Consider the following 25,066-nt stretch of genomic DNA (forward strand, 5'->3'; position numbering starts at 1 on the left):
CCTCCTGTCCCAACCGGCTTCCTCTTCACCCTGCAACAAGTCAAGGACGGAGGCATCGTGGTCAACATTTAACACAATACCGTGTTATATAATAAACCAGATGAGACTTGAACTCGTCAAAACACGGCAGGTCGTCGGCAGAGAAGCGGTTCTTCCTCAAGACCAAGATTCGCTCGGTGCTGAATCCTCACAGCAAAAGCGTCACAGTCATGTGACGTGTCACCGACTTGATTGGAGCGCCGACTTTGGTGGGAGCACTCGTCCGTTTATTAAAACACCACAAAAATCAGCCGATGACTTCCAGGCCATATTTCTTCACCCTCCACTTATTTTATTGACGTGCACGTACTTTCTTTACCACGTCTTTTGTCACCCCAAAACACACTTGTGTATGTCCTCATTCGCCTGGTCCAGGTCCTCTTGGTTCCCCTCAGCAAATCAGGTGCCTCCACAACCCTGAAACGCAGAGAGGGGTTGGGGTGGATGGTATATCAAATATTAGTTATTGATATGATATTATTAGGGGATGTTAGTGTCGATCAATATGCTGAGTCCACCCTCAAAGCCGACACTGCACACTCTGGCCTTCAATTGCCATCCTCTCACAAGTAAACAACTGCTCTGGATCCAGGCAAACAACTAAAGACCATCTCAAGCAAGACCACCAGACTCCAATCAGCCCTCCAAACACTTTCAACGCCTGCCCTCATTTCAAGCCAACCTTTCTAGCACAGCACACAACGAGCATCCAGAACCAAAAGTCAACCAAGGCGCGCCACAGAGCTCAACATCCTTCCCCCTCCTGTTCACACGCTCCCCACACAACTTTAACTTTTGCGTGCTGCTTGATTCTTGACTTGATGTGGAATTGCTCCTTTTTCTCATTCCAGTCGGCTCCTCTTCCAGCCTGCAAAACACACACATCATTACTTGTGTGTTGGCAACTTCATTTGGATATTTCAGCCTCATCCAATCTCTTGATCCAGAAAGACAAATTCATAGAACTATTCTAAAACATTACTATAAACACCAAAAACAAAAAGTTTACTGACCTTAATGCGACTGAACTTTGCGTGTTGGCAGTGAGCATGTTCAGCTCATTAGTGGAATTGACAAAAATCAGCTTTTGTTCAGGCACAGATGAACGTTTCAATTTGCATTTGTACACAGTCTAGTCTTTACAATCGGACAAAGTATGAAAAAAAAGAGCGCAGACATTTTCATGTATTCAGTGTGTACACAGTTACAGCCATGAATTACACACACATGTAAATTCACAAATTTATTTTCATCTGGTTCGAGATCCTCCTGCTCGCTTTGTATTGAAGGATGCGGTGTTCATTTTTAGTTCTGCAGAGAAAAACAGAAATTAAGTTTACATCTCAATATTTAATTTTTGTAATCATTACAGATAACAGATTGCCATTTCTTTAAGAATATGCATGTAATGTTGAAAGCCGCTGTGCAATAAGACGGCACAATTTTTCATTTCAACAACTTACCTCAGATCGGACAGATTATGCAAATTTGCGGTCCAAAAATGGCATCCTTTCATGAGTCGGGCTCCGCCGTCCAAATAGGATAAAATGTCCCCTCCGGCCGAAAATCAGATGAACGAATGCTTGTAAAAGTTTCCCAGGTACGTTTTGGTCATGTATCAACCAGCAGTGGAGAAATAGTCGCAATTTTTGGCTATATTTAGAGCGGAAAGGGTGTAAATTCGTGACAATCGGCGTCAAAGGTTAGACAATCACATTCACAAGTTTACTAAATAAAGATTCAAGGAAAATTAATTGCAAATTGGTGCAATGACCCAGCACATGAATAAAAAAAGAGCTACAAATGTAATAAGGTCCTCCATTAGCCCAAACAAATACGGAAAAATACGGAAAAAATGTTACACACCACCTGAAATAAAAATGCACCACATTCAGCAAACTCCAAAAATTAGTCATCCAAACAAAAGCATACAGTTCAAATATCAAGTACAAAGCCATTGTGTCATTTCTAACACTTGTTAAAAAAAAAAGGAAAATAAAAAGAAAAGAAACAAAGCAAAAAGAGCTGGCCAGCATTATTAAAATAAAAAAGAGCAAACCAAAAGCATTTAAAAAAAAAATTGTTGCACAAGAAACAAAGAGCACAATATCCTAAATCGGGCAAAAGGACGCAAATTGTGACGCGCTGTGCACAAACCCCAAACGCTTCGACGTCCCTCAAGTGTGCAAATCTGCAAAATTGGGAGAAAAGCCAACAAACAGCAAACATTTGCTCGTGTGCTCACTTACCTGAGGAAAAGCCATGCGGTCGGGCGCCATCTTGCCGCACCTGCATTTGATAATTCCCGCCGTGCACACCTGTCTCCAATCGACCTGCAAATATTTGCGAACAAAGCCGTGTCTACTCCACTGGAAAAATGACTTTTTACTTTTTAGTAAATTTCTGAAGCTGGTTCGGGACGGAAAACATCATTTGCCTATTTTCTTTATTGGAAATATATGACTTAATGTGAAATGCCCCTTTATGAATATTCGTTTGTTCTTTATTTTCCTTTATTTATTTTTCGTTATGTTTAGAATTGCATTGTTATGGTTCCTAAGTTCAGGTGATGTGAAGTGATGTTATTCGTTGATGCCTTTATGTTGTGTATAATTGTTCAATTAAAAAAAAAAAAAACAAGTACGACAACCTGGCTATCATGATATTACACAATATTGCCTTCTGGCGCTACATTGGCGCCATCTCATGGTCAATTGTAGAAATGCTGTCGGTGACAATTCCAGGTAATCGCAAAAAAAAAAGAAAAAAAGAGGAGCCGTTTTTCCATTTGTGTCCCGTGCTGTATAATCTATTTACATTTTAGAAATAACATCTGAACATTTAACTGTTTTTATACTTATCCTTACTCGTTCCATAAAACTAACGAGAAAATCAAGCTGTGTTTCACTTTTGGTGTAAAATGAAAATCAAATAATTTGTTTTTAATATCTGCTTCCAGACATAAAATCCAACGACCAAAAGAGACATGGACCTGACTCCCTAACCCTATTTTTTTTTTTAAAACGGAACACAGCGTCTTCACTCACGCAAAACTATGGAAAACATTGCCGCCTACCGGCGAGAAAGCGCAATTGACACATTTTAAGGTGCCAACTTCGACGTTGTTATTGCAGCGATGGAGTCTTGTCTCAGGACTCAGGAGAAATTCCTGTGTTGTATTCTAGTGTCTTAAATGTATTATTGTTATTCTACTACGTTGATGAACTGTCTTACACACGAGAACAAAGTGTAAATAATACAATACAAAACAATATCAATATATGCCCAAACGGCTTGATTTAAGCTCCAACTCCTGCTTTTCGGCTTCGCACACACAATAGATAATCAATTAATTTATTGATGCTCCAGTAGTCTCACTTCATCTAACATAGAGGGGAAGCCACCATTCATGACTGGTTTCCGACTTAGCTATTGTTCTGCAACTCTTTTACTGCAGCAGCGTTTGTGCCACGGCACACATGGGGGCAGCTCGGACGCATTTATCAAACGCACAAGTATCGTGTGAGCTCCACCGTCCAATTCACTTCCTCTCTTTTGTCTGCAACGCAAACACAGCAGCCGGCATCGCACACAAATGGCACAACACTTCACTGAGCGGCGTGGCTCGCTCTAAACGCGGTATAATAAATTGATTAGCATTTAAAGGTTTCACAAGGGACATAAAAAAAACAATTTCTCATGCACGCAACTATTTCTCATATTTAGCTAAATAAAACATCACACGCTCACATAAAAAAAATCCTCAGATAACAAACCTTTTACATTTGGCAGGCAGGTTTGTAAAGGTTAAAAAAAAGCATTTTGCGGAAATAAATTGACAGCAAAAAATTCATCCCTTCAGTACACTGTTAGTGTTTTGTAACGACAATCTGGGACAGCTGAAGAGGCTGTTTTCGCCTAAAAAAGTGCTCATTTGAATGGAACAGTGAATATGTGTTAGTGAGGAATGGTTGAATTGTCGCTGTAGATGTCGAGATTGGGTCCGGGCCATCAGTAAACAATTCATTCAAGTTGAATGGACTGCAGCTCTTACATCATTTTGTGCTTTTTGTGTTGGCCGAGGCCTTGTTTTCACCATAACTGACCTTTCCAGTTCGATGAAAAAAGAAAAACAGGTTGGGTACAAAGCAGGACGTGCCTCAGTTTGGACTGAGTGATATGAGAAATGGTTAATAAAAGATGAAAGGAGGAGATACCATGTCAATAAGGATGGCTCATCAAGAAACGGCATGTTTGGTCGCAGAAATGCCACCCATCTGTCGCAAAAATTCACAGAAAAAGTATTTTTGAGATTGAAGTCGCCACTTGAAAGTGGGAAATAGTTAATAGAAACTGTGAGGAAAAGGTCTTTTAATCCTACTGTGCCTCAAAATGGAAAAAAAATCCATGCAATGCATAAAGAATCATACTAAAAAAACAAACAAAAAAAAAAAACCCAGACCTTGACTTAACAGTCATGTTTGTCATTTATTAGCATAACAATTCTTGTATCTAATATCAAAAACTGAAGGGAGGGTAAAACAATTTATTCCAGTACATTCCATGTGCAAGGTAGCATAATACAACCAACTGTACATTAATGCGAAACAACAGAAGATCTGCTGGGATGAGAGTCAGGACCTTTTTCCCGTTTGGGATCCCGCTTGTGCCGCCCAACAAAACTGGCACTACCTCGTATACAGAACTGCTAAGCTAAAGTCTTGCATTCTTGAAGGTAAAAAAATACATTATTTTGGTTTTGATACATTCATATAAATATAAAAGTCTTAAATATTGTGCATTTCTATGTGAATATTGCCTTCGTTCTTTACCTGTGAGAGAACTCACTAAACCCTTGATCAAAATCGGGGGAAACGGCCTCCGACGTGGACCGCAAACTCATTTATCGTCGGTCTGCTCCAGGCCACTCCACAACAGGGATGCATCTGACGACGCTAGGCTTGAAATGACCTGGCTGTTTGAAAATCAACCCAACATCCAATAAGTATGCATCAGTAAATGTCACGCTTGCTTATTAAAACAGCGTTTCATTTCAATAGAAGGATAAATGGCGAGCTGGATTCCCTCATAGGGACATGCGGCGTGTTCATGTGCGTCTACAAGTACTACGTAAAAAGTGCTCGGACAAGCATGCAGAGAGAAAAGGAAGGAAGGGGGCAGGACAGAGCCGGTGATGCTAAAATGGGGAAATATTGGAAACGAGCCACGGAAGGAGAGGCAAGGCCTGCTTAGTGTGACAGACGACAGCAGGGCCCGCGAGTTGCTCGAGGCCAACGGTCGCCAGCACCCCCAACCCGACTCCCCCCCGACTTCCCAGAGGACCAGGAGTAAGAGCACAATATGTGCAGCCATCCCTCCAACGCATTGGATAACTACGGCCAATCAGGGCTGGTCCTTGGGAAAGAGCAGTGACAGGTGGGAAGGAGGGTTGCTTGGGTGGGGATCGCCTTTTGTCACCAAAGCCCACATCCACTTGAGATTTCTTATCATGTGAATGGCTCCTCAGAGGTATTGTCTTTTGTAGCCTCAATTTCTACAGCACGGGAGCACACCTGCATCATTTCGGCCCTGAAAAAGGTATAAAACCTTGGCGTCCGAGAATAAATCGCATGAGTAGAAAGTGTGTGTATTGCTTTAAAATTGTAAGGTGCCTCGGGGGTTGTTGGGTGGCAGAAGGGAGGGAGGGGTTTGGTTGTTTGCCAGAAACCGTTAAACCCCGTCTTAATAAACACTAGAATATTATTCGAAGCTAATGCTAACACATCTAATTTGTTTGCATGCAATTGAATTTCTCATTGCGTGTCTCGAAAGCAAGAGTGGTCTTGCATCCCTGCAAATATCATCCAATGATGTGCTCATTCCCAGAAAAGTCGAAGGAAAGAAAGGCCAGCAGATGCCAGATGCAGGCCTGCTACAAACTCTTCGTTTGGTTCTGGTAGAGCTGCATGAATCCACACTGAGGGGAGCGCCCGGAGCTCCGATGAGGGCTTGCGTCACTCCCGTCCTGCGGAGGTGGACTGCATACCCTTGACCTGATAGAGGTAGAAAGCCCGTCGTTGCATTGGTGAGTCTCCGGTGAGCTGAAGGGCGAGGAAGTTATGTGCGCCTCTGCGATGATGGAGGAGGGTTGCGTTTGAAAGGGACTCGGGGCGAACCCGAACTGAAGGTCCCGGGGTCTATGCGCGTGAGAGTCCACGCGGCACATGGCGCCATGCCGCGAGGGCGTCGTGAGACGAGAGGGGGGCAGCGACATGGGCGTGTCCGTCCAGATGGAGGGAGTCTGAGACGAGGGCGGGGAAGGGTGGCACGGAGGAGTGTCAGAGTGTTGCAGGTGAACGCGCTGCGTGGGCCACGCCAGTGTTGCTTGGGGTCCGGATGACATCAGGGTCTCCATGAGCTGGGCCATCCGCTTCATCACCTGGCCCAGGTCCGCTACTTCCCTCCCGAGGTTTAGCACCTGTCAGTTTAAACAACAAAACATGTAACAATCGTCAACCACTCAATCAGTGAATGTCTGTCAGTCCATCCGACTATCGAGGCAGCGACCCATTCGGCAATCCAGTTCCTATTTCATTACATGACTAATACGTGTGGGGGGGCGGAGAATTGCCTTGCCCCCCTGCATGTCGACAGCGGGCCATGAAGCCATGCCAACGTGCCATCTGCCTCTGCCAGTTGGAGCACTCATTGCCATTCATCAGGTCAATCATGCATACCAGCAACCGGAGAGAGACCACCAGCCCTCCCAGCATCACCCAGTACAGCAGGCGGGAAGCGAGGTGACCGCCCTTATCGACGACACTCCCCTGCCACAGCATTAGGGACACCTGCATAGGCATACTCCGCCTTGATAAAGATAATAATGCTCAGTCTGACACTCACTGAACAACGTGTTTTTGGGTGCTCACACACGCTGTTGCAATGATTGCAGTGGCTGACAAAAAGCCCAAACCAAATTCAGGCGTTGATAAAAATAGAAATGGCGCGAGCGACAGTCCAATCCGACACGCCGTCAATACGGTGGCAGTTCAGCTTTGCCACCTCAGAGAGGAATTGTGGGGGGTGGTCAGCCCTGCAGCGGCAAGCAAAAACACAATCATATTAGATGCTAAGCGGCACCAGTCACAACATTAGGTACACCTGGACAATCGAATGCAAGGCAATGCTCCTTTTTGGACACTTCCTGTTGTTTCCAATAATGTATGTGGGTGTTGGATTTTTTTTCTCTGTCAAATCATATCTCAACCTAACTGAGCTGTCATGTCAATCGAAATTGTTCCGGGCCAAGACAATTAGTAGTGCTGACCAATGTAACTTCAACTATAATAGCAATGGGCGCGCGCCCGCGCAAAAAAAAAAAACATCCAGAAAACTGAAGTGGTGAAATGCATTTCAACGCAATGAGCTCTATTCTCTGAGCACATGTGAGGGCGTGTCTTGATGAACCTGGCGCAGTGACAAGTTGGTGGCACGCCTTCTCAGTCTACCACCGCCACTGGGGAAGTCAGCCATGATTTAACTTGCCTATGACCACTCCCACAGAGGCACAAAAAAAAATAAATCAATCACTTTTATGGAGTAACTGTATTGCTTCCAATGTAGATTGCAGTGGCCATTAATGTCTGCAACTTTCTTCACTTTTGTGTGACACGCACGGACACACGCATGCGTGCTCACACTCGCCTGTTGGTTGAGAAGTCGGAGTTGTCCTCTGGTCTCCTCCGCTTTTGCCGCTAATTCCGCCGTGCTGATGTGTGGCATTTCTGTGACAAAAATGGGACTGTTACAAATCAGTCCCACGAGTGCTGACGTCCATATTTTAAAAACAGCATCTGGCAGCGAGAAATTTTGCTAAGTCACATTAATCATAACTAAACAGGCCATGGCGAGTAAGCATTTTCACTTTAATGCGCATGAGATGCACGGGAGCACCTGTGGTGGATGCTGAGGCACTGGTGGGATCGTTGTCATGGCAACCACGGTTGGAAGAGAAGCCAGGGAAGGGCAGCAAACTTTCTGTCGCCTCGTCGTCCTCTGTTCCGTCCACTATTCTGCACAGAGGAAATAATGCGAGCGTCTGGGCGGGGGGGCCGAAGTGCGAGCTGTCAAAAAGTCTCTCTGCTTTCATTTAAGCAAGTGAACACTCGAACTTTGGGTTCCATTCTTCATCTTTAATGTCTTGGCTGCAGGGGAATGTCTGTTTGGCATTAAAACAATAACGTCTATTGCTCCTGCTCACAACTGTAAGAATCTCATTTTGTCTTTTGTTGTCACCTTCCTCGGCACTTTGACGTGAAGCAAGGCAAGACAGCACCCTCCTTTCATTTTCTTTTGCTGTCCCTCAACAATGGGGGTCTGTTGCATGATGATGAATTGCCGAGCAAACACTGTAAACATGCTTGTCCCTGTTGGTTTGGACGGCTTGAAAAAAAAAAAAGTATGCTGAGACGAGACAAATGATTTGCACAAAGCGAGGCCTACAATTTCTGTCTGTGGCATTCAGAACTGTTTTTTTTAATTGCAGCTTATTAGTTGGCTAATTAACACCTTAGATGAATGAAGCAGTGACCATCAAAGAGTCCAAAATACATAAAAGTACATTTTTAAAAACAGTTTTGGCTTTGCCAGACGTGTACACTTTCTTGAAGGACATTGGTGTTTATAAACACATCCTATTTTTATTTATTTATTCATTTTCAAACTAAACCTTGCCCAAAGAAGAGTTCTCACTTGTCTGATCTTTTTATATACCCCCCTGGAGTTTCAAAAATCATCGACTCTCACTAAATGTTTGACACAAAGCATCTCATATGTAGACAGCTCTCGATTGTAAACATACATTAGCGACATTCTAATGAGCAGATCAGTTTATAGCGATCCAACTCACCTGGGGCTCAGGTTGGAAGGTTCTAAAGTGAGCAGAGTAATATCCTGGCTCATCCTTCGAGACTTTTCAGAGCTCCGTCCTGCGCTTCCGTGATTGGCTTGGCCCATTGGAGACGATCCAGCGGCGCCCCTGAGGGTCACAGCTCGGTTCTGCTCCGATGACAGACAATCATCATCTTCCCTCATGTTCTTGTCATGTCCCCCGTGGGCCTCGGCGAGAGGTGCACAACCTTGAACAAGGCGCCCGTTCCTTTTCACACCTGACTGGGAACGGAGGGGAACAATAAAGTCATGTAACGGCCATCATTTGTGAATATTAGAGTATGCGTATCTTTCTCGATGCATTTGATTGATTTCATGCAAGACGTGTCATCTATGGCGTCTTGGAGGCAGGCGTGCATTTTAATCCTATAAACCTTCACTACTGACCTTTAAGGACATGTAAATACACAGACAAGAAAAAAAAGTGAGAATGCAACCAAGGCGAAAGTGCTGACATGTGTGCGCTTTGTTTTGTGATGAAGCCTACAGTACTGTAATAGAGGTTACGGTGAAGGCTCAAATATTGATTGACCCAACCCTCGAAGAAAAACAAAAACAGTGCAAGCGCAAAGTTCAAGAATGCTTGATTGATTGATTTTTTTCTGTGGGGAAAAAAAAATATCTGGCCATTATATTCACGTGAAGGTGCAAGCCTGAGTGCTAATTGACCCTCTTTGCAAGTCCTTTCCCCCCCAAAGAATTCATCATCAGCGAATGGTCATGTATGAAATGTTTCATATCCTTTACTGACCCGATTAAAAAATTCGCTGAAGATAATCTTTTCAATCATGGCACTCAAACATGAGGATATTGCTCTTAGATGGGAAATGATCAATCAACATCTGTGTGTTTTTGTGTGAAAGATTGTTTGTGGTGGAGTACCTGAGAATCAAGAGCTGCTGTCGACAGTCTAGCCTTCCCCTGGAAGACGGCCAAAGAAGGAAAAAGTGCCTTGAAATAAGCAATCAAAAACAGTCTGCCTGCTCTCTCCTTTGGCTACATCAATAAACAAGCAACACTATCTGGGCAAAAGTCTTGGCACACATCTCTTATCAGTTAATTAATCCTGCCCAAAACAGAGCCACCCTTAAATCTCAATTCAAATCTTCTGCTTCCAACTTTGCGAGAACACAACAGAACACAACTACCTCCTCATTTAAACTTTTGCCCAGTGGTCATAGTTGACTCCGTGCAAAAGCTCCCCCCTAAAAATCCGTTTGTTAGTGCGCGAAAGTGGGCCACTCTTGAGTGTACACAACAAACTCTCGCCTGGCTGTAATTACAGCAGCAAAACTGTGACATCCATCATTCTCACACATTTGCAGTGTGCTATATTTGGATCAGAACCAAGATCTGGACTATTAGTTTGGATGTTGCTGATTAGACATAGGATTTTTTTTTTTTTTGACAGGAAAATATGTCAGCATTTCAGGCATTTTTGATGAAAACATTTTTGGGTAAAATTGACTGTTGACCAGCGCAATTCATTGACATTAATTGATGTATATTAAAATCTACATTGTGTGAGGTCCAGCCCAGATTAGCATCAGATAACAGAATAACTAGTGTTGGCTTTAGATAAAAAGGCACAAACTCAAATTTTCTGCCTAATTGTTGAAGTGTGTCAAATTGAAAGAAATTGGGCTCTAAAACCCATTTTCTACCAATTCTCATGTAAAATCCGACAACACTGAATTCAATAGAAATATATATGACTCACATGTGTTTCTTGTCCTTCCCTCAGGTTGTAGGTGAGATCCTGCTGGATATCCTGCACAAAGTGATGCGAGTACTCCGGGTAGAGGTCCAGCACCTCATACAGACCCTTCAAGTTAATACACTGCAGGTCGCAGTAGGTCAGCGCTTTCACATCCGCGTTGGTTTTGATCACTCGGTCGTCTAAAGACAGGTTCGCGCCAATCAGGTCCCCTTTACCTGCTCATTGGACACACAGATGGTGCAATTCAGGGACACTGTAGGAGGTGACGGAAAGGCCACACATAATAATAATTTTCAATAATAGATACAAATTTACCTGTCACATATGTACACCAACAAATCTCTCACTAATTTAAAACAAATTGGTGAGTATGAGAGTTTTTTTTAGGTGCAAGTGTGTGTTTTTGGGTCGTGAGAGAGGTTTTCCCCATTCAATTATCTTTCATAATGTGATACCACTTGACGGTCAAAGTAGAAAAAAAAAAGATGTTCACTTTGTAATGAATAAATAGATTAGATTCTGATATTAAGGCTATTAATCCAAACAGTAATTAATAATGCGCAACTGTCAGTTTCAGCGCAATAAGAATGTTGCATTGTGCATACAAATCATAAAATTAGCCAATAAGCCAGTGAAAAAGCGCTCATCAAAATGCAATAAAAAGTTAGGATTTATATTCATAGTGTGTCAGGTTGTGTTTTGCACTTACTGTGTCCGAGACAAACACTTCGGCTTACTTATGATGTCAGCCCCCTATTCAATGGTACCACCCCCATTTCTTTTTCTTCTCTCTTAATCCTTATGCTTTGTTTAATTTACATAAAACTTCCTCTTTCCAGCCTTATGCAGCCTTTTCCAACTTTTACTCTCGCTATGCTTTCCAAGTTCTGTCCTCAATTGACTCTGCTACGCCGCAATTAAGTTATCCTCACCCGAGAGGGACTTGCAGCGAATAAACACACACGTCACACATAATGAACAATATTATTATTGATTCAAGGCGAAATGTTGTTTCGAGCAGATGTTTGAGGATGGAAATGCTCATCCTGGGAATCAGGTTGGTTTGGATTCTGATTCAGATTCAATTTCTTATAATTAAAAACAATTCACGTGAATGTTATTTTGAAGGAGAAAATTGCATATAAATTCCTGGTGATGAATCACAGTAAGAAAGATGAAACATGGATGGCGGATTACAAACTAAATGCATACAGAAATAAATAAAAAAAATGAACAGTTTATTATTTTGTCTCTAAGAAGGTGTTATTAAAGCATCTTATTGTTTGCTTTTCCTCTCATTAAAGCTTCTAAAAATGCTTTTGATAAAAATAAACCATCATCATAATTATTTTTCAGTTCAAACACACCTTTTTTTTTTGCGGAATTGCATCTTTGCCAAAAAGTTTTCAGCTCATTAATGAGAAGTTGCCATTTTAACTGCTAACTCATTTGTGTCGTGTTTCATCACTGCTCAAGCTATCTAAAACATAACCAGCAAATGGACTGAATAACGCGACTCCAGTTAACTGGGCAGATGAAATGATGCAGGTAAGTGAGGAGAGGACTGAAGTACGTCGTTTTAAAATAAATTCTAAAGAAGGATGCGTATGTGGCCGAACCTGTGGGAACTGAATGCTCTTGCAGCCGTCCAATTAAGTCACCAACGTATACCGGAATACATTTTTGCAATGGTTGAATCGGGCACATCATCAAGTCAAGCATGGCAAAAAATATGACAGTGAGCGGGTCCTAAATTGGAGTTCACCGCCAAAGCATGTTGAATAATGACACGTGACTAAATGCAATTTCATGGGAGCCTTCTCCAAACAACAGGCTCATTTAAAAGGAACCAACTTTATAGCGGTGATGCTCTTGGAGCTTCATTATCAAAACTGCTGCTGCACTTTTCCTTTTTTAAGTCCTAATAAAGGCACGGAGGGACTCTAATACCACATATCTTGCTGGTCATAGGAAATATCCGGTATATTTTACCAAGAATTGCCAACACCATGCCGTCCTTGAGGACCTCCATGCTCCCGGAGCACACGAAAAAGATGGCCTGGAGGGCATCGCCCTCTCGGAGGAGGTACTCTCCCGGAGCGCAGAAGGTGGTCGTGATGTGCAGCGACAGAGAGCGCAGGCAGCCCCGACTGGCCGAGGCGAAGAGGGACAGCTCCAGGATCTCCTTGTTGAGGTGCATGGTGATATCGGAGCGGAGCTCATCGGGGAAGTCCCTCAGCAGCTGTGAAAACCGCAAGAAGTAGTTGTGAAAGTTGGAGAGCTTGTTTCAATTTGAGGCAATGGAAGGAAATCAATTTGTGACTTTCTAGGACTATAAATTATCATTCTGCCATTATTAATATTCTACATTATATTACCTATTGTATGTTTTAAGTAGGAGTAGTAGTTTTAAGCATTCTCCCATGCACCTCATGAATGAACAAGTGCCCACTGTTGCCACACAGAAAAGCAATCAAATAGAATCCAAAACAAAGCTATTTGATATAGCGTTTAAAAAAATGTCAAACATATCAGCTGCCAGTCTTCCTCCTTGTCAGGACTCAAATCTGGAGCTCGGCACCCCGTAAGACTGATCAATGAGCCATTAGGGTCGAGGCGACTGTAATCAAGAGGCTCATCTTTAATTCATCCGTCTGAGATTCATCAGCATCGCTCCATCTCTGCATCGCCGCGCGATGCTGACAGCTGTCTCACACAGCCACTCGCAGCCTGGAGCCAAGAGCCGCTATTACGCCTCGCCCGCTGCCTGCCTCACTTTTCGTGGCTCGCTCAAGGTGGGAACGAGACACTGTTCCTCAAAACTCATCTTGCCCATAAAATGTCCTCAAGTAAACTCAGTCATGACTCTCCACCTTGAAGAAAACGATTGTTTGAGTCCACTAATTCATTCTTTTCTGACAATCGCCCCTCTAATTCCCTTTGACCAACCAAAGGCGATGGGACCTCTTGTTTGTACCTCATTACAGTCGATGCCGTTGTTGACTGACCAGGTTGTCTGAAAATACTCCAGCATTCGCTGCTTCAGGCTGTGCGGCAGATGATGCACTCGTATAAAGTCCTTGAGGTCTTTGGTCCTGGTGTGGTACTGGGACCAGCGGGAGTACATCCTCTGGATTATGGCAGTCACATTGCCAAAGACCAACGCGTGCATCAGCGCTGCAGGAGGAAGAGAAGAAGAAGTGGGTGCATTTGGGCTTTTTTGAGAAACTTTCCTATGGTGCCAGGAGTATATAGAGTCAGTTTCACCCCAAAGTGGCTGCGCGGGTTTCAAAAAAACTAACAAGCATGGATTCTCCCAGATCAGCAGTGAAAAAAAAAACAAAACAAAAAAAAGCAAAGAATGAAAAGATTTTCTTAACTGACAATATTAGGTTGAGCCTTGCATGTTTTTTTTTTTTTTTTTTTTTTGCACTCACAAATATATAGCACACTTATTGGTTAATTTCCACTGTGGATACTCATGACCAGTTGTCCCAAATTCTTACAATTGGCACGGCACAGCCCTGAGTGGTGTCGTATGTTATGCAAAACTGAGTGTCGCTGACTGCAGAAGCCTCCAGGTGTTCGAGAACATTTAACATTTTGCAGGAGCAAGGGTGAAATGCCGCGGGGGAAAACCCCGCCAGAGTTACCTCTCTTCACCCCCTAAATGCAAACGTTGGTTCAACAAGCAGAAACTGGATCAGACTGACCCAATTAGATCTACTTGATTAATGTACATGCAAAATTAGACTCAAAGCAAAGTACGTATGCAGTCGTGTCGGTTCAGCAACCCGCGGTTCTTCATTCACAAATTCTACATCCACAACATGGGGGGGAAAAAAAAAAAGCTGCAATTTTCATTGGATCATTTACATGATTTTTCCCCCACATTTTTCTTTGCTGTGTATTGCGCATACCTCCTATAAGCATGACACAAATGGAAAAGATCTTCTCAACGTCAGTGTTGGCCGACACGTTGCCGAAGCCCACGCTGGTGAGGCTGCTGAGGGTGAAGTAGAGCGAGGCGACGTAGACGCTGCGGATGGCGGGGCCGCTGGTGGAGTTGTTCATCCCTCCGATGGGGTAGTACGGTGACTCCAGACGCTTCGCCAGCTCGTGCAGCCACCCTGGTCATATTATTTAGCAATGGGGCAGGAAGAAAGCGGACACATTGTTTTTATCTCCAGTTGGGACATCTTTATAAAGTCAGTTGTGAGCGCCTAATAAACAAAAAAAGTATCCTTACTGTTATCTGGTGCTTTCCTTTCTAAGAATACCATGCTGTTTTGTCACAGCATGCTGTTAGACATAGATGACTTTCATTATTGCCACAAAGTTCTTTTGTTGCCACTGGAAAAGGACTAGTTACATCCCAGATTGTTTCGGCGATTACACAGAATTGTTTTTACTACTTTTGCACACAGCATGCTCAGACGCTCAGTAGTGGAAAGCTCGTCAAGCTAGATAAAGCCAAAAAGTGGCATGTTCTGGACATCGCGGTGAGCAAAAAGCTCCTTTGCTGAATCTCGAACAATGGATTGAGCAGAAGCATATCAGATGCTTTGGAAGCAGAACTAATCCCTGGTCAAGCCGGAGTGGAGACATGCAGCTGATCCCTGGAGAGTCTCCTGCAGACACTGATGAATGGTAATTGGATAGAAGGCCCTCACAGCTGCCCGACTTCGACACACGTTCGGCATCAAAAATGCATAATTAGGATACAACACATTAATCCTGCCTCCTGTATTTTATGACACTGAGATGCAGTAATTGGTCAAGAGGAATCGGCGTCATTCTCATGGCCCAGTCAATGCTGACCCGGAACCGCTTGTGAGGACAACAGCGAGAGGTAATTGCGAGCGGCGCATTTCATCGATACTGACCAGAGATCACCCCATGGGGTCTCATTATGTGAGGCACCTGAGTACTGAGGGGAAACCTTGGGTAGAGTCATTAATTATCAGCCGAATCACACACTTCGCTCACTTTTAGCCCACAACCGCCTGTCAGCACAAACATTGGAATCGATAAAACCGATGATTCATCATCATCTAAATGTAGATGCTAAAAAAAAAAAAAAAAGGACCATTTGTGGCCCATATTTATAGGTACTTTACATATAGGTTCATAATAATATTGCCTTTGCAACAAAAATCCCTATGACTATACACTTGATGCTTTAGCGGAGGCCTGACTTCTGAGTGACAGCTGAGATGAATCAGAAATTCAAGTATGACGTGCACTCACATTAAAATGGATTCAAACGACTTAGGTATGCAGCGTCTGCTTTCTTTTTAATGAGGCATTAGCCAAAGGTGGATGAAAAACAAAGCACTATCGATCCAAAGTAGAACAGTTGATATCAATATCCAATCAGGAACACTTGTAAAATCACAGCGCATGCCGTTCCTTCTAAACATTTCCATTGACTTCAAATAGCTCGATAGCTAGTCAGCGCTGAATCGTAGCTGAGACTAGAATGTTGAAGATGTTTTAGAATGCAACTTTTAAGTTAGTCCAGCAGTGTCAGAATCATATATATCGTAACAATCCAGTTCAAACTGAAATATTGTGGTTTTGCAGCAAATGCGTTGTTTGTCATTGCTCACCAATATCCCAGTTGTAGGCGTTGGCCTCCATTTCCATTTTCCCGATGATGTACCAAATGCAGGCCATCCAATGAGCCAGCAAGGCGAACATGGACATGAGCAGGGTCAGGACCACGGTGCTGTGCTGCGAGTAGCGGTCCATTTTCTGGAGGAGGCGGAGCAAACGCAGCAGCCGCACAGTTTTTAACAAGTGCACCACAGACACCTGGCGAAAGAGACAAACGACGAGAGATCAAGTCGTGCATTTTGCAGATGCGGTTGTTGAGATGTTTAGTTTCCCGTTTGCACCTTTCCGAAATTCATACACTGCAAAGCTGCACAGCGATTATTTAGTGGGATGTAGGGCAAGGATGATAGGTAACCTTCCATTGAGGACGTACCGGATGTTTCAAGTTTATTGAGCATATGGGAGCCCAACGAGGGAATATGAGAAAGTGGGACATAAATGCTATAGATGTATATACCTGTATAACTTTGCAACTAGGGAGCGCAAGGAAAGGAAGTATGTGTATGAGGGTATATAGAAGAGAAATACATGATGATGGCATTTGAACAGTATTAAGAAGAAAAATGTGTGGTCACTTCTTATCAGCGCTGCCCCTACGCGCTTTGTTTTATTTTCCCCAACACACTCACTTGCTGTGAGAAATCGAGGAGCAGTGCAGGATGAGGGGTAATGAAGCCTCCTACCAGGCCTTAGGGAGCAGCTTCATCTTCTCGCCACCATCTATCATCACCCCGCATCCCACCTATGGCGAGGTCCTTCTCTCCTCCACCAGTAAGCCACATAAGCGTACATACGGGCTGCCTTTCTCCATCAGCTATTCCCGCCTTCATCTCACCCGTCACGCCTTTCCATTACCTCTCAAATCTACTCTCGCCACTTGATTGCCTCGCCATTTCTCGGCGGTATTTGTGCGCGAGTGTAATTTTGACAACAACTCTCATTTATTCTTCACCTGCCAGCAGCAATGTGTTTTTCTCCCCCCAACGAGCTATAACATGAGTCTTGTTTATTTTCAACTATTTGACAGATGTCGCACCATACGCAAATATATCGCATGGAACAGTGATGCATCCAGGTGTGTTTTTTTTTTTTTGTGCAGGATGAATCCGCAATTGCTGATGGATTCAGGATATGAAAGCAACATCTATGACCTTATTGGGGACGTTTCAGCAATTACAGGCCATTTCTAGTTTCTTGTCTCCGTCGCGGCCGCGGGGCTCGGGGCCCGGTGGCCCTAAAATTAAATTGTGATCTACTGGGACTGTGTGGTATTTCCATTAATAGAGTCTGGAACCAAACAAGGACCTTTGCCTAGGGGCAGCATGTAGTGTTGCCCACTCCTTCACTCCACTGTTCAAGACGCATTTAGTCATTGCTTGCGGGGTCTGCTTGCTGACACACATTGACACATTTGCAATGACATCAACCAATAACTGTGACCTGATTCTTTAGTTGAAATATACACTACGATCAAGCATATCTAGGTTATTATGATAGTTAGGTTTGGAAATGATAGCATTCACCCTCGGTTTTAAGCATGGAAGCCTTGTTTGGCACTGGATAAGTGGAAGAGAATGTAAGGATGTACTATTACATACATAAAGGTACATTTGCACATTTTATGTGATCCCCAAAAATCTTTTCAGAAAATAACGTATTATTTATTATTTCAGAATAACTCTCAGTTGATGTTTACAGTCAAATTAGACATAAAACAAAGACAATTAGACGGCTAGCAGAGAGAACCTTACCACACAGAGGATCCTGTAAGTGAAAGTAAACAGCATTGTAAGGCAAAGGATCAGTCGGCGAGGGTCAAGTCGAGCAGCTCCACATAATTACTCCACCGCTGCACTTCTTGTACTGTGCTCTCCGTAAGGGCGTCTTGCGTTCGAGTCAAGCCGCGCAGAAAAAGTTTTAATGATGCAATAAAATACAATTGAAAGCCTCTGTATGTGCAATCAATAGAGAGAATCAAAGAGGCAGTGGTGCAGCGATGGGAACGATCCATGTGGAGCTGCTGTGTAGAAATGTCAGATGTGCTTTCCAATCCACACGCATGTTGACAGGATTAGTTAGGTCCTTTGTTGGGCAAGACATCAATCATAAGGCTTTGACAGAAACTTTGGATGTTTAGGTGCCTTAGAAACAGATAAACCCTGCATAAATTCTGTAATATGTTTTTTAGCAAATAGTCGATCATTGAAAAGTTGAGTTGTGTCTCATTTTATAGGACAAAGAAGTATATTGATTCTGTTCTGTTATTGTAAGCAACCGGGTGCAAAAAAGCTCGAGGCTACTCACCACGCTGACTTTGAAGGCATAGAGCAGGTCAAAGGGCAAGGCGGCCACCAGGTCGATGATGAACCAGGTGGTCAGGTAGTGGAAGCAAATCTGACGAGCGTCAAAGATCACTTGGCCTGACTTGCTGACGTAGGTGGTGCGGAAATTGAAAACAATATCTGAGGGGAAATATTGAATTGAATGCGGAATCAATGAGTGAGAAAAGGTAGTTGCGGCAGAAGGACTAATTGGGATTTCTTTTTAGTTTTCATTCTTCAGCGTGTGGATTCTCATCAAAATTTTACAAAAAAAAATAAAAAAATCACGCAGAAATGACCAAAGTCCCAAAGCCACACACACTAATGAAAACATGAGCTGGAGGTAAATAACCCAGCCCAACGCACCCAGAATGAAGAGAATCTCCACAGCAATGTCGCTGACGGTCGTGCTGCGGGTGAGGTCGTCGTCGTCGCCAATGAAGCACACGTTGTACGGCACGGTGACGGCCACGTAGAACGTGGCGAGCAGGATCAGCCAGTCCCAGCCGGCCTTGCACGTGCTGTAATGCAGCAGGATGAATTTGGACTTTTTGGCATCTGCTACCTTGTACTCTGGCAGGGCGGGAGGGTCGCCAAAAACATTCTGGATAAGACACAAATACATCAAATAAAAACAGGTTCAAAAAATGGCAATCACCATTTGCGCGGTGACATTTTTTTTTTGTAGTATTACCGCCTATCTGGTGGTCTGAAGTGTCCGAGGATATACCTTGTTGAGCTTAATTTTGCTCTTCTCTCTGCTGTGGAGGTGCCCAGAGACGTGGTAGAGCACTGTGCTGCTCCGCATACGAGCAGAGCTGAACGGAGAGCTCGTTCTGATCCTGCCACGCCGCCGCTCTGCAAACACAAATTTAAGAATTAATTGGCTTCTTGGCATATTAATTAATCTTTTTAGCATTGAGCAGGCGTGCAAAACGCATGACTAAGAAAATTAGAGTTAATTCAACTCAACGCGAAGGATATTAGGACTAAAATTGCATTCTTGTGACACACACTGAAACAGATGAATGATGTTTAAAGAAAATATGCCATGCGCTGTTTTCATAACCCACTTGATGGTAGATTGGGTTACCTTTACCCAGGGTTGTGTACAGCAGAGGAAATGTTGCTTCTTCTTTAACAATACAATTTGTATCATTAATTGCAGCCATACTGATGACTTGCAAACCCGTTTCTTGGTATATTAAACTCAGACTTGACCCAAGATTATCCGCTATACATAACCCAGCATTGGCTCTGTCCCTTTTGATGGGTTGGCTATTTCACACAATTTCGGTTACTTTTGACTCAGCAAAAGCGGTACAGTAGTTAGCACTAATGGCTAGCTTTATGGCTAACGTCAAGCAGAATCCAAGGAAAAAAAATGCTTTCACAGGGAGCGAAATAAAATGATTTAAACACTTTTGGTTTGGAGCATTAATGTATCATCCTGGGCCAAACACTTATCGTAATTTGAACTATTCTATCTTTTGCAGGGGCCCACTGACTTGACTTCCTGTTTTGGATTCAATCAGATTATTCTGCCAAAGGTATTGATTGATGAACATGTTCTCCAACAAGGCAGGGCAATGTTCTGCAGAGGCAGTTAAGTAAACTATGATGGATTTGTTATGGTAAATTGCGGCTGCTGAAGTGGTTTGGTGTGTGCCGGCATGCGTGTGTCGTCGTCGTAGTATGTGAGATGGATAGTGATGTGTTGAGAGTGGAACTTGGATAATAGCGGGAGCGTTATTGCCGGCGTGCTCTCAACCTACTGGAAAGGACTAAGTCCAGATTGGCTTGAGGGCAGATAAAGGCAATAACAAAGCCGAACTGAAGAACTGAAGTGCTAACTGCTTTTGAGTGTCCTTCGGAAAAGCGCGTGCATTTTCTGGCGTGCTATTGAGTGCCGGCAGACCCCAGATGAGGGGAACAGACAGGGCCCATCCATAAAGAGGCAGCGCCTTGGGGGACACGACACGGCAGGCGCGCAAAGATGGGGAAATGCTTTATTTTTAGAACTAATGAATATCCCTTTGCTGTTAGAACCATTTTTGAGGGGGTCGCGAGGGTCCATAGGTGTTGTGGGAACGCACAAAAGCGGGAGGACGGAAACATATGGATATGTAATAGAGGCGAGTGTGGCTTAATGATGGAGGAAAAGAAAAAATGAGGGAAAGTAAATTAACAATGACTCCCAACCAGAGTGTTGTGTACCATGAGATAATTAAGAAAGATTACATTATTAATTAAAAAAAATAAATAATAAAAAATTGGGACAGAAGAGAAATGGTATGTACACGTTGCAAAATGTGACTGTATTTTAATTCATCATGAGCGTAATGAGTGCAAATTTTGAACCGTCATTTTCTTTAGCTACACTTACACAATCTAAAGAGAGTCAATACAAGGATTATTTAATACATTCTGTCTCAACCTTGTCTGAGAGCTACGAATCTAAAGAAATGCCTATTATTAAGGTTGTAGGTTGCAAACCACCACATGCTAGCGTGAGAAACTTTTGTATGTGGAATCATGATGCAACCCACAAGGAAATCAACTTTCCACTCATCGCTAACGTCAACGTAAAAATGCTTCTTATTGCTCGTATTCTCATTTCAGGGAGCTTGTCATGCACTAAGTCATTACAGTGGGCTGTTTGTCGATGTCTGCGGAGGCATGCTGTATCAGCCACTTTCATTTTAGGTTGAAAAGCTTTTCATTATGTGGGCAAAAATAACGTTGCTTCCTGCTCGGCTTTATTTACGGTAATGAGCGCAATTATGCAGGCTAGGAACACGCACACACAAACACAAGCATGCGCAATGACCTACTCGTATATAAATTTAGCTCAATGTCATTCACGTTATCCAAAATGACTTTAGAAGTCTTTTTTTTTTTTAAATGGATCTATGGTAACAGATGGAAAGCTTTTTGGGAAAAAAATATTTTCTTCCTGTTTTTCATTTAAAAAAGAAACGTACAATGAACTTCTTGGGTAGGCTATGGAAAACCTACAGAGGGATGTTAACTTGAATTCCTTCAGCAGTGGTTAAAAAAAAGAGCACCTGTTTGTATTCACTGACCTTCCTTCTTGTCCTCTTGAATGCTTTTGGCTTTAATGTCAGTGATGTCCTTAAATGAAGCCAGAAATAGCACCACGTCCCCCTTTTCATTCTTAATTGGTACAATGTCCAACAGGCACCAGAAGAGCACAGCTGAAACGGAAAAACACTTATTAACACAGTTCTCGACCACCTTTTAGTCAGAGAGGATACACGGCGTGTAATGTATGCAAGTGTGCGTTTGCGTATTTAGTCGTGTTAGTGGAGTGCAACCACGTACCACAGATTCCCAGACTTATTAGTAAGCCCATCTATAGTTGGGTCCCCCCGTGGGAGAAGCACAGCCATTTATAGATGGAGCCTATGTTTCTCAAGATGAAGCAAAGCACACAGGTTCCATTTCTTGCTAAATAGATTGCTTTTAGAGGAAAGCCAGGTCAGCATCTGCAGGTTTGCACGTTACCGCACCAGTGAGAGCCGTGCTCGCTGTTGGGTTCTCACAGGAAATACCATTCTCAGGACTTTGGGACGAAACGTGCAAACATGGCCGAAAATATGCACACTCGTGCATTGAGATACATTAATGATCATGCTTGCCCGACTTCGTTTTCTTCAAAGTTTCCCAGTTCAGTGTGAGTGTGATCCACACAAGGCACCAAACTCAACTTTCCACAAGGCTGTCTTCTCAAGGAATAGGAATGAATGACATGCAAATGAAGAGAATCTCCCATGGAGTTTCCTCCCATCACGCCCACTCACACACGCACACTCACTTGGCTGCTGATGACTCAGGCAGTGCGCGTGTGACTGAGGCTTTTTACGCGACAGACAAATTATTAGTGGACAACTGGCTCATCCATTCAACCAGGAGTGCAAACCAGTGTCGCACCTTTTGTACTTCATTTTCAGATCTTTTGGGTTAACTGAATACAAAAATCTTGGGACTTGGAATCCTCGGGCCAATGAAGAGTTTCAAGATTGCAGTGGGAGGAACAGCGGGGTGTCGCAAGCATAACAATTAGCTGATGTTTTGGTTTCAAGCTGAGAAAACAACAAAAGGGACTCGAACAGGGGGACGATGTCGTAAACCGACAAACTATACATTTTGGAAACAGTCAACTTGGAAGGACATTTTTAAACATGGGAAAGTTGAAAAGCAAAGAGACAGATGTTGGAGACAACTTAGTAAAGGATATAATATAGCGTAGTACGACTGTAAAAGCAAGACAAAACAGGACTTAGCAGGACCACATCTGCGACGGTATTAGGAAAGCTGTGATTGCACATAATTTGCAATGCCATCTGCTAAATGTGCCTTTTAAAGTCATATGACACCGTGACTGATTGTTGATTCAATGGTGAGTACATTTTTTTTTTTTTTTAATTTTATTACACCCACTGTGGAGCACAGCCATCTGACAAGTGCATACCAACTCTTCCAAAGTAAGTTACTCTCTTGACTCAGCTCATTTATCTACCTGCCGTCTTACAGCACTTGTCTGCATCCAATACGGCGACTCTTTCCGGGCGCGATGCTGTGTCGCTGGTTACTTATGATTATGTTTAATCACCAAATAATGATGGCGGCACAGAAAATGTCACATCTTTTTCTTCAGCCATAATTGGATCCATCCATGTCTGCTGTACGTCATTGCCAGCTCAAATGAAGCCTTGTCCGAAATAGACGATCGTCATTTCATGAATATGTACTGGAAACATGGTGATCATTCTGTCTGGGCACTCGTCAATGGTTCAAGTTAGGATCGTACATTTACAGAATTTTTAAAAGCTAAAAACATAAACAAGAGTTATTTTGTCCTAAACTACCGAACAACGCACAGATTACCTGTTTTGCTGTAAAACATGATCTCATCCTTAAATTCCTTGCGCCCCTCCAAGGCATCGTCGATGCTGATGATGATACTTTCGCTGGTCTCCGGGCCGTACAGGAACTTACACGCACAACTCTTTTGCATGACTTCGGTCCTGGAGAAGCCCGTGAGCTCACAGAAGCCATCCGAGCAGTAGACGATGGGGAAGCCTTTGGACACCTGAGCGTTGGCCAGAATAAAGTTACTATCTAGGGAAACAAAAAGGAGAGGGGAAAAGTGACTGATTGTTTTTTCTGATATGCAGAAAAAAAAATACTCAAGATCAAAGATTTGACTCTATTAAACAAGACAAGTGTTCAAACCTGATAGTATTCATTGAACGAGTCATCCTACAACGTGACTTATTCTCATAATTTCCTTACAGAAATCTATTTTCTGCATCAGTAATTTAATTTTTTTCCCCTAACAGCACTGCTATTTAATTGTTTTATGTTGCACGTCGGGCTTTGTTGAAAGGAACACACCTAAACTCAGATTACATGAGGGAATATTGCTAGTTGAGAACAGCGGCCATGTACGAGTGCCTCATGAGGTTGTGTTCTATCAAAGGCTCTCCACGCTTGTGGAAACTCTATCAAAATATGAATTGATGTCACGTTCAGGTGAGTGGGGGGGCCTTCATTGTGCGAATGACTAAGATATGTTGCAATAAAGGTTAGGATGGCGGCATATTTCTTATTTGTCATGCAAACACATCTCATGAAAGACACATGCAGTAAGCATTCAAAAGACATGTTCTTATAAACACACAAGTCACACCAATAGGTACACTAGCACAACCTAATGACGACCAATAACAACCAGCCAATTAGATCCAGAGTTATATTTGACGGACAGATGCTAAAAAATATATAGAAACGCACCAATCGTAGCTAGTCGTCATAAACGAATGAAATCCAGTGATTTCATCGAGGAGGGAGGCACACGCCAAGAATGCGTTGTCAGCAGCAGTACACGGACCAGACAGACGCTCACTGCATTGGGAGCAGCTGTCAGTCGTGAGGCCCCTCAGGCCCCTCATGGTAAGCAAAGACCAACAGGACCGCTGGCGTCTGAGGGCTCTGATGCAAAGGCCTGTGGCCCGTCTGATGGCAGCCTCATGTGCACGAGAGACAGTGCGTGACAGGAAACTAATGTTGACAGTGAAATTGGTGAATTATGGTATAGGACAGAGAGGTTTAGAATGCTTGAAGGGAACTGACAAATATGCAAACACGGCAATGTGGATATTGTTGTTTATAAGTGTATAATAGCTGTCAAAAAATCTGATAGCCAAAATCCAATGCTCAACCCAATTTGTGGGTTCAACATAATTAAACCAACTTTAACCTTTTATTTTTTTTGTGTGCACAAATGGTTTTTTTTTAAAGAAAAAATTTCCGTATAATACATTTTACTTAAAAAAAACACAGTAATATTGAATTGTACAGAATGACTTTTATTACTATGCCCCCTTTTCTA

The 25,066-nt window shown here is 43.0% G+C and overlaps 1 protein-coding gene across 7 annotated transcripts in view; it reads right to left on the reverse strand.

Moving 5' to 3' along the window:
• Nucleotides 1-4,538: 4,538 nt before the first annotated feature.
• Nucleotides 4,539-25,066, reverse strand: part of kcnh8 (potassium voltage-gated channel, subfamily H (eag-related), member 8) — a 51,400-nt gene continuing 30,872 nt past the window's right edge. For all 7 annotated transcript variants that reach the window (XM_088318484.1, XM_088318479.1, XM_088318480.1 and 4 more), the window contains 15 exons: nucleotides 23,560-23,793; nucleotides 21,735-21,866; nucleotides 19,379-19,506; nucleotides 19,015-19,252; nucleotides 18,632-18,789; nucleotides 16,321-16,525; nucleotides 14,629-14,838; nucleotides 13,686-13,885; nucleotides 12,701-12,950; nucleotides 10,709-10,923; nucleotides 9,871-9,909; nucleotides 8,948-9,210; nucleotides 7,993-8,111; nucleotides 7,744-7,823; nucleotides 4,539-6,517 (listed from right to left, as the gene is read on the reverse strand). In XM_088318484.1, the coding sequence (XP_088174610.1) occupies nucleotides 5,972-6,517; nucleotides 7,744-7,823; nucleotides 7,993-8,111; nucleotides 8,948-9,210; nucleotides 9,871-9,909; nucleotides 10,709-10,923; nucleotides 12,701-12,950; nucleotides 13,686-13,885; nucleotides 14,629-14,838; nucleotides 16,321-16,525; nucleotides 18,632-18,789; nucleotides 19,015-19,252; nucleotides 19,379-19,506; nucleotides 21,735-21,866; nucleotides 23,560-23,793 (3,017 nt within the window). In that variant the 3' untranslated portion in view covers nucleotides 4,539-5,971. The remainder of the gene's footprint in view (nucleotides 6,518-7,743; nucleotides 7,824-7,992; nucleotides 8,112-8,947; nucleotides 9,211-9,870; nucleotides 9,910-10,708; nucleotides 10,924-12,700; nucleotides 12,951-13,685; nucleotides 13,886-14,628; nucleotides 14,839-16,320; nucleotides 16,526-18,631; nucleotides 18,790-19,014; nucleotides 19,253-19,378; nucleotides 19,507-21,734; nucleotides 21,867-23,559; nucleotides 23,794-25,066) is intronic.

This window comes from Idiotropiscis lumnitzeri, chromosome 16, assembly GCF_059441095.1.
Source record: "Idiotropiscis lumnitzeri isolate Australia: NSW breed Sydney's pygmy pipehorse chromosome 16, RoL_Ilum_1.0, whole genome shotgun sequence".
Classification (NCBI taxonomy): Eukaryota; Metazoa; Chordata; class Actinopteri; order Syngnathiformes; family Syngnathidae; genus Idiotropiscis; species Idiotropiscis lumnitzeri.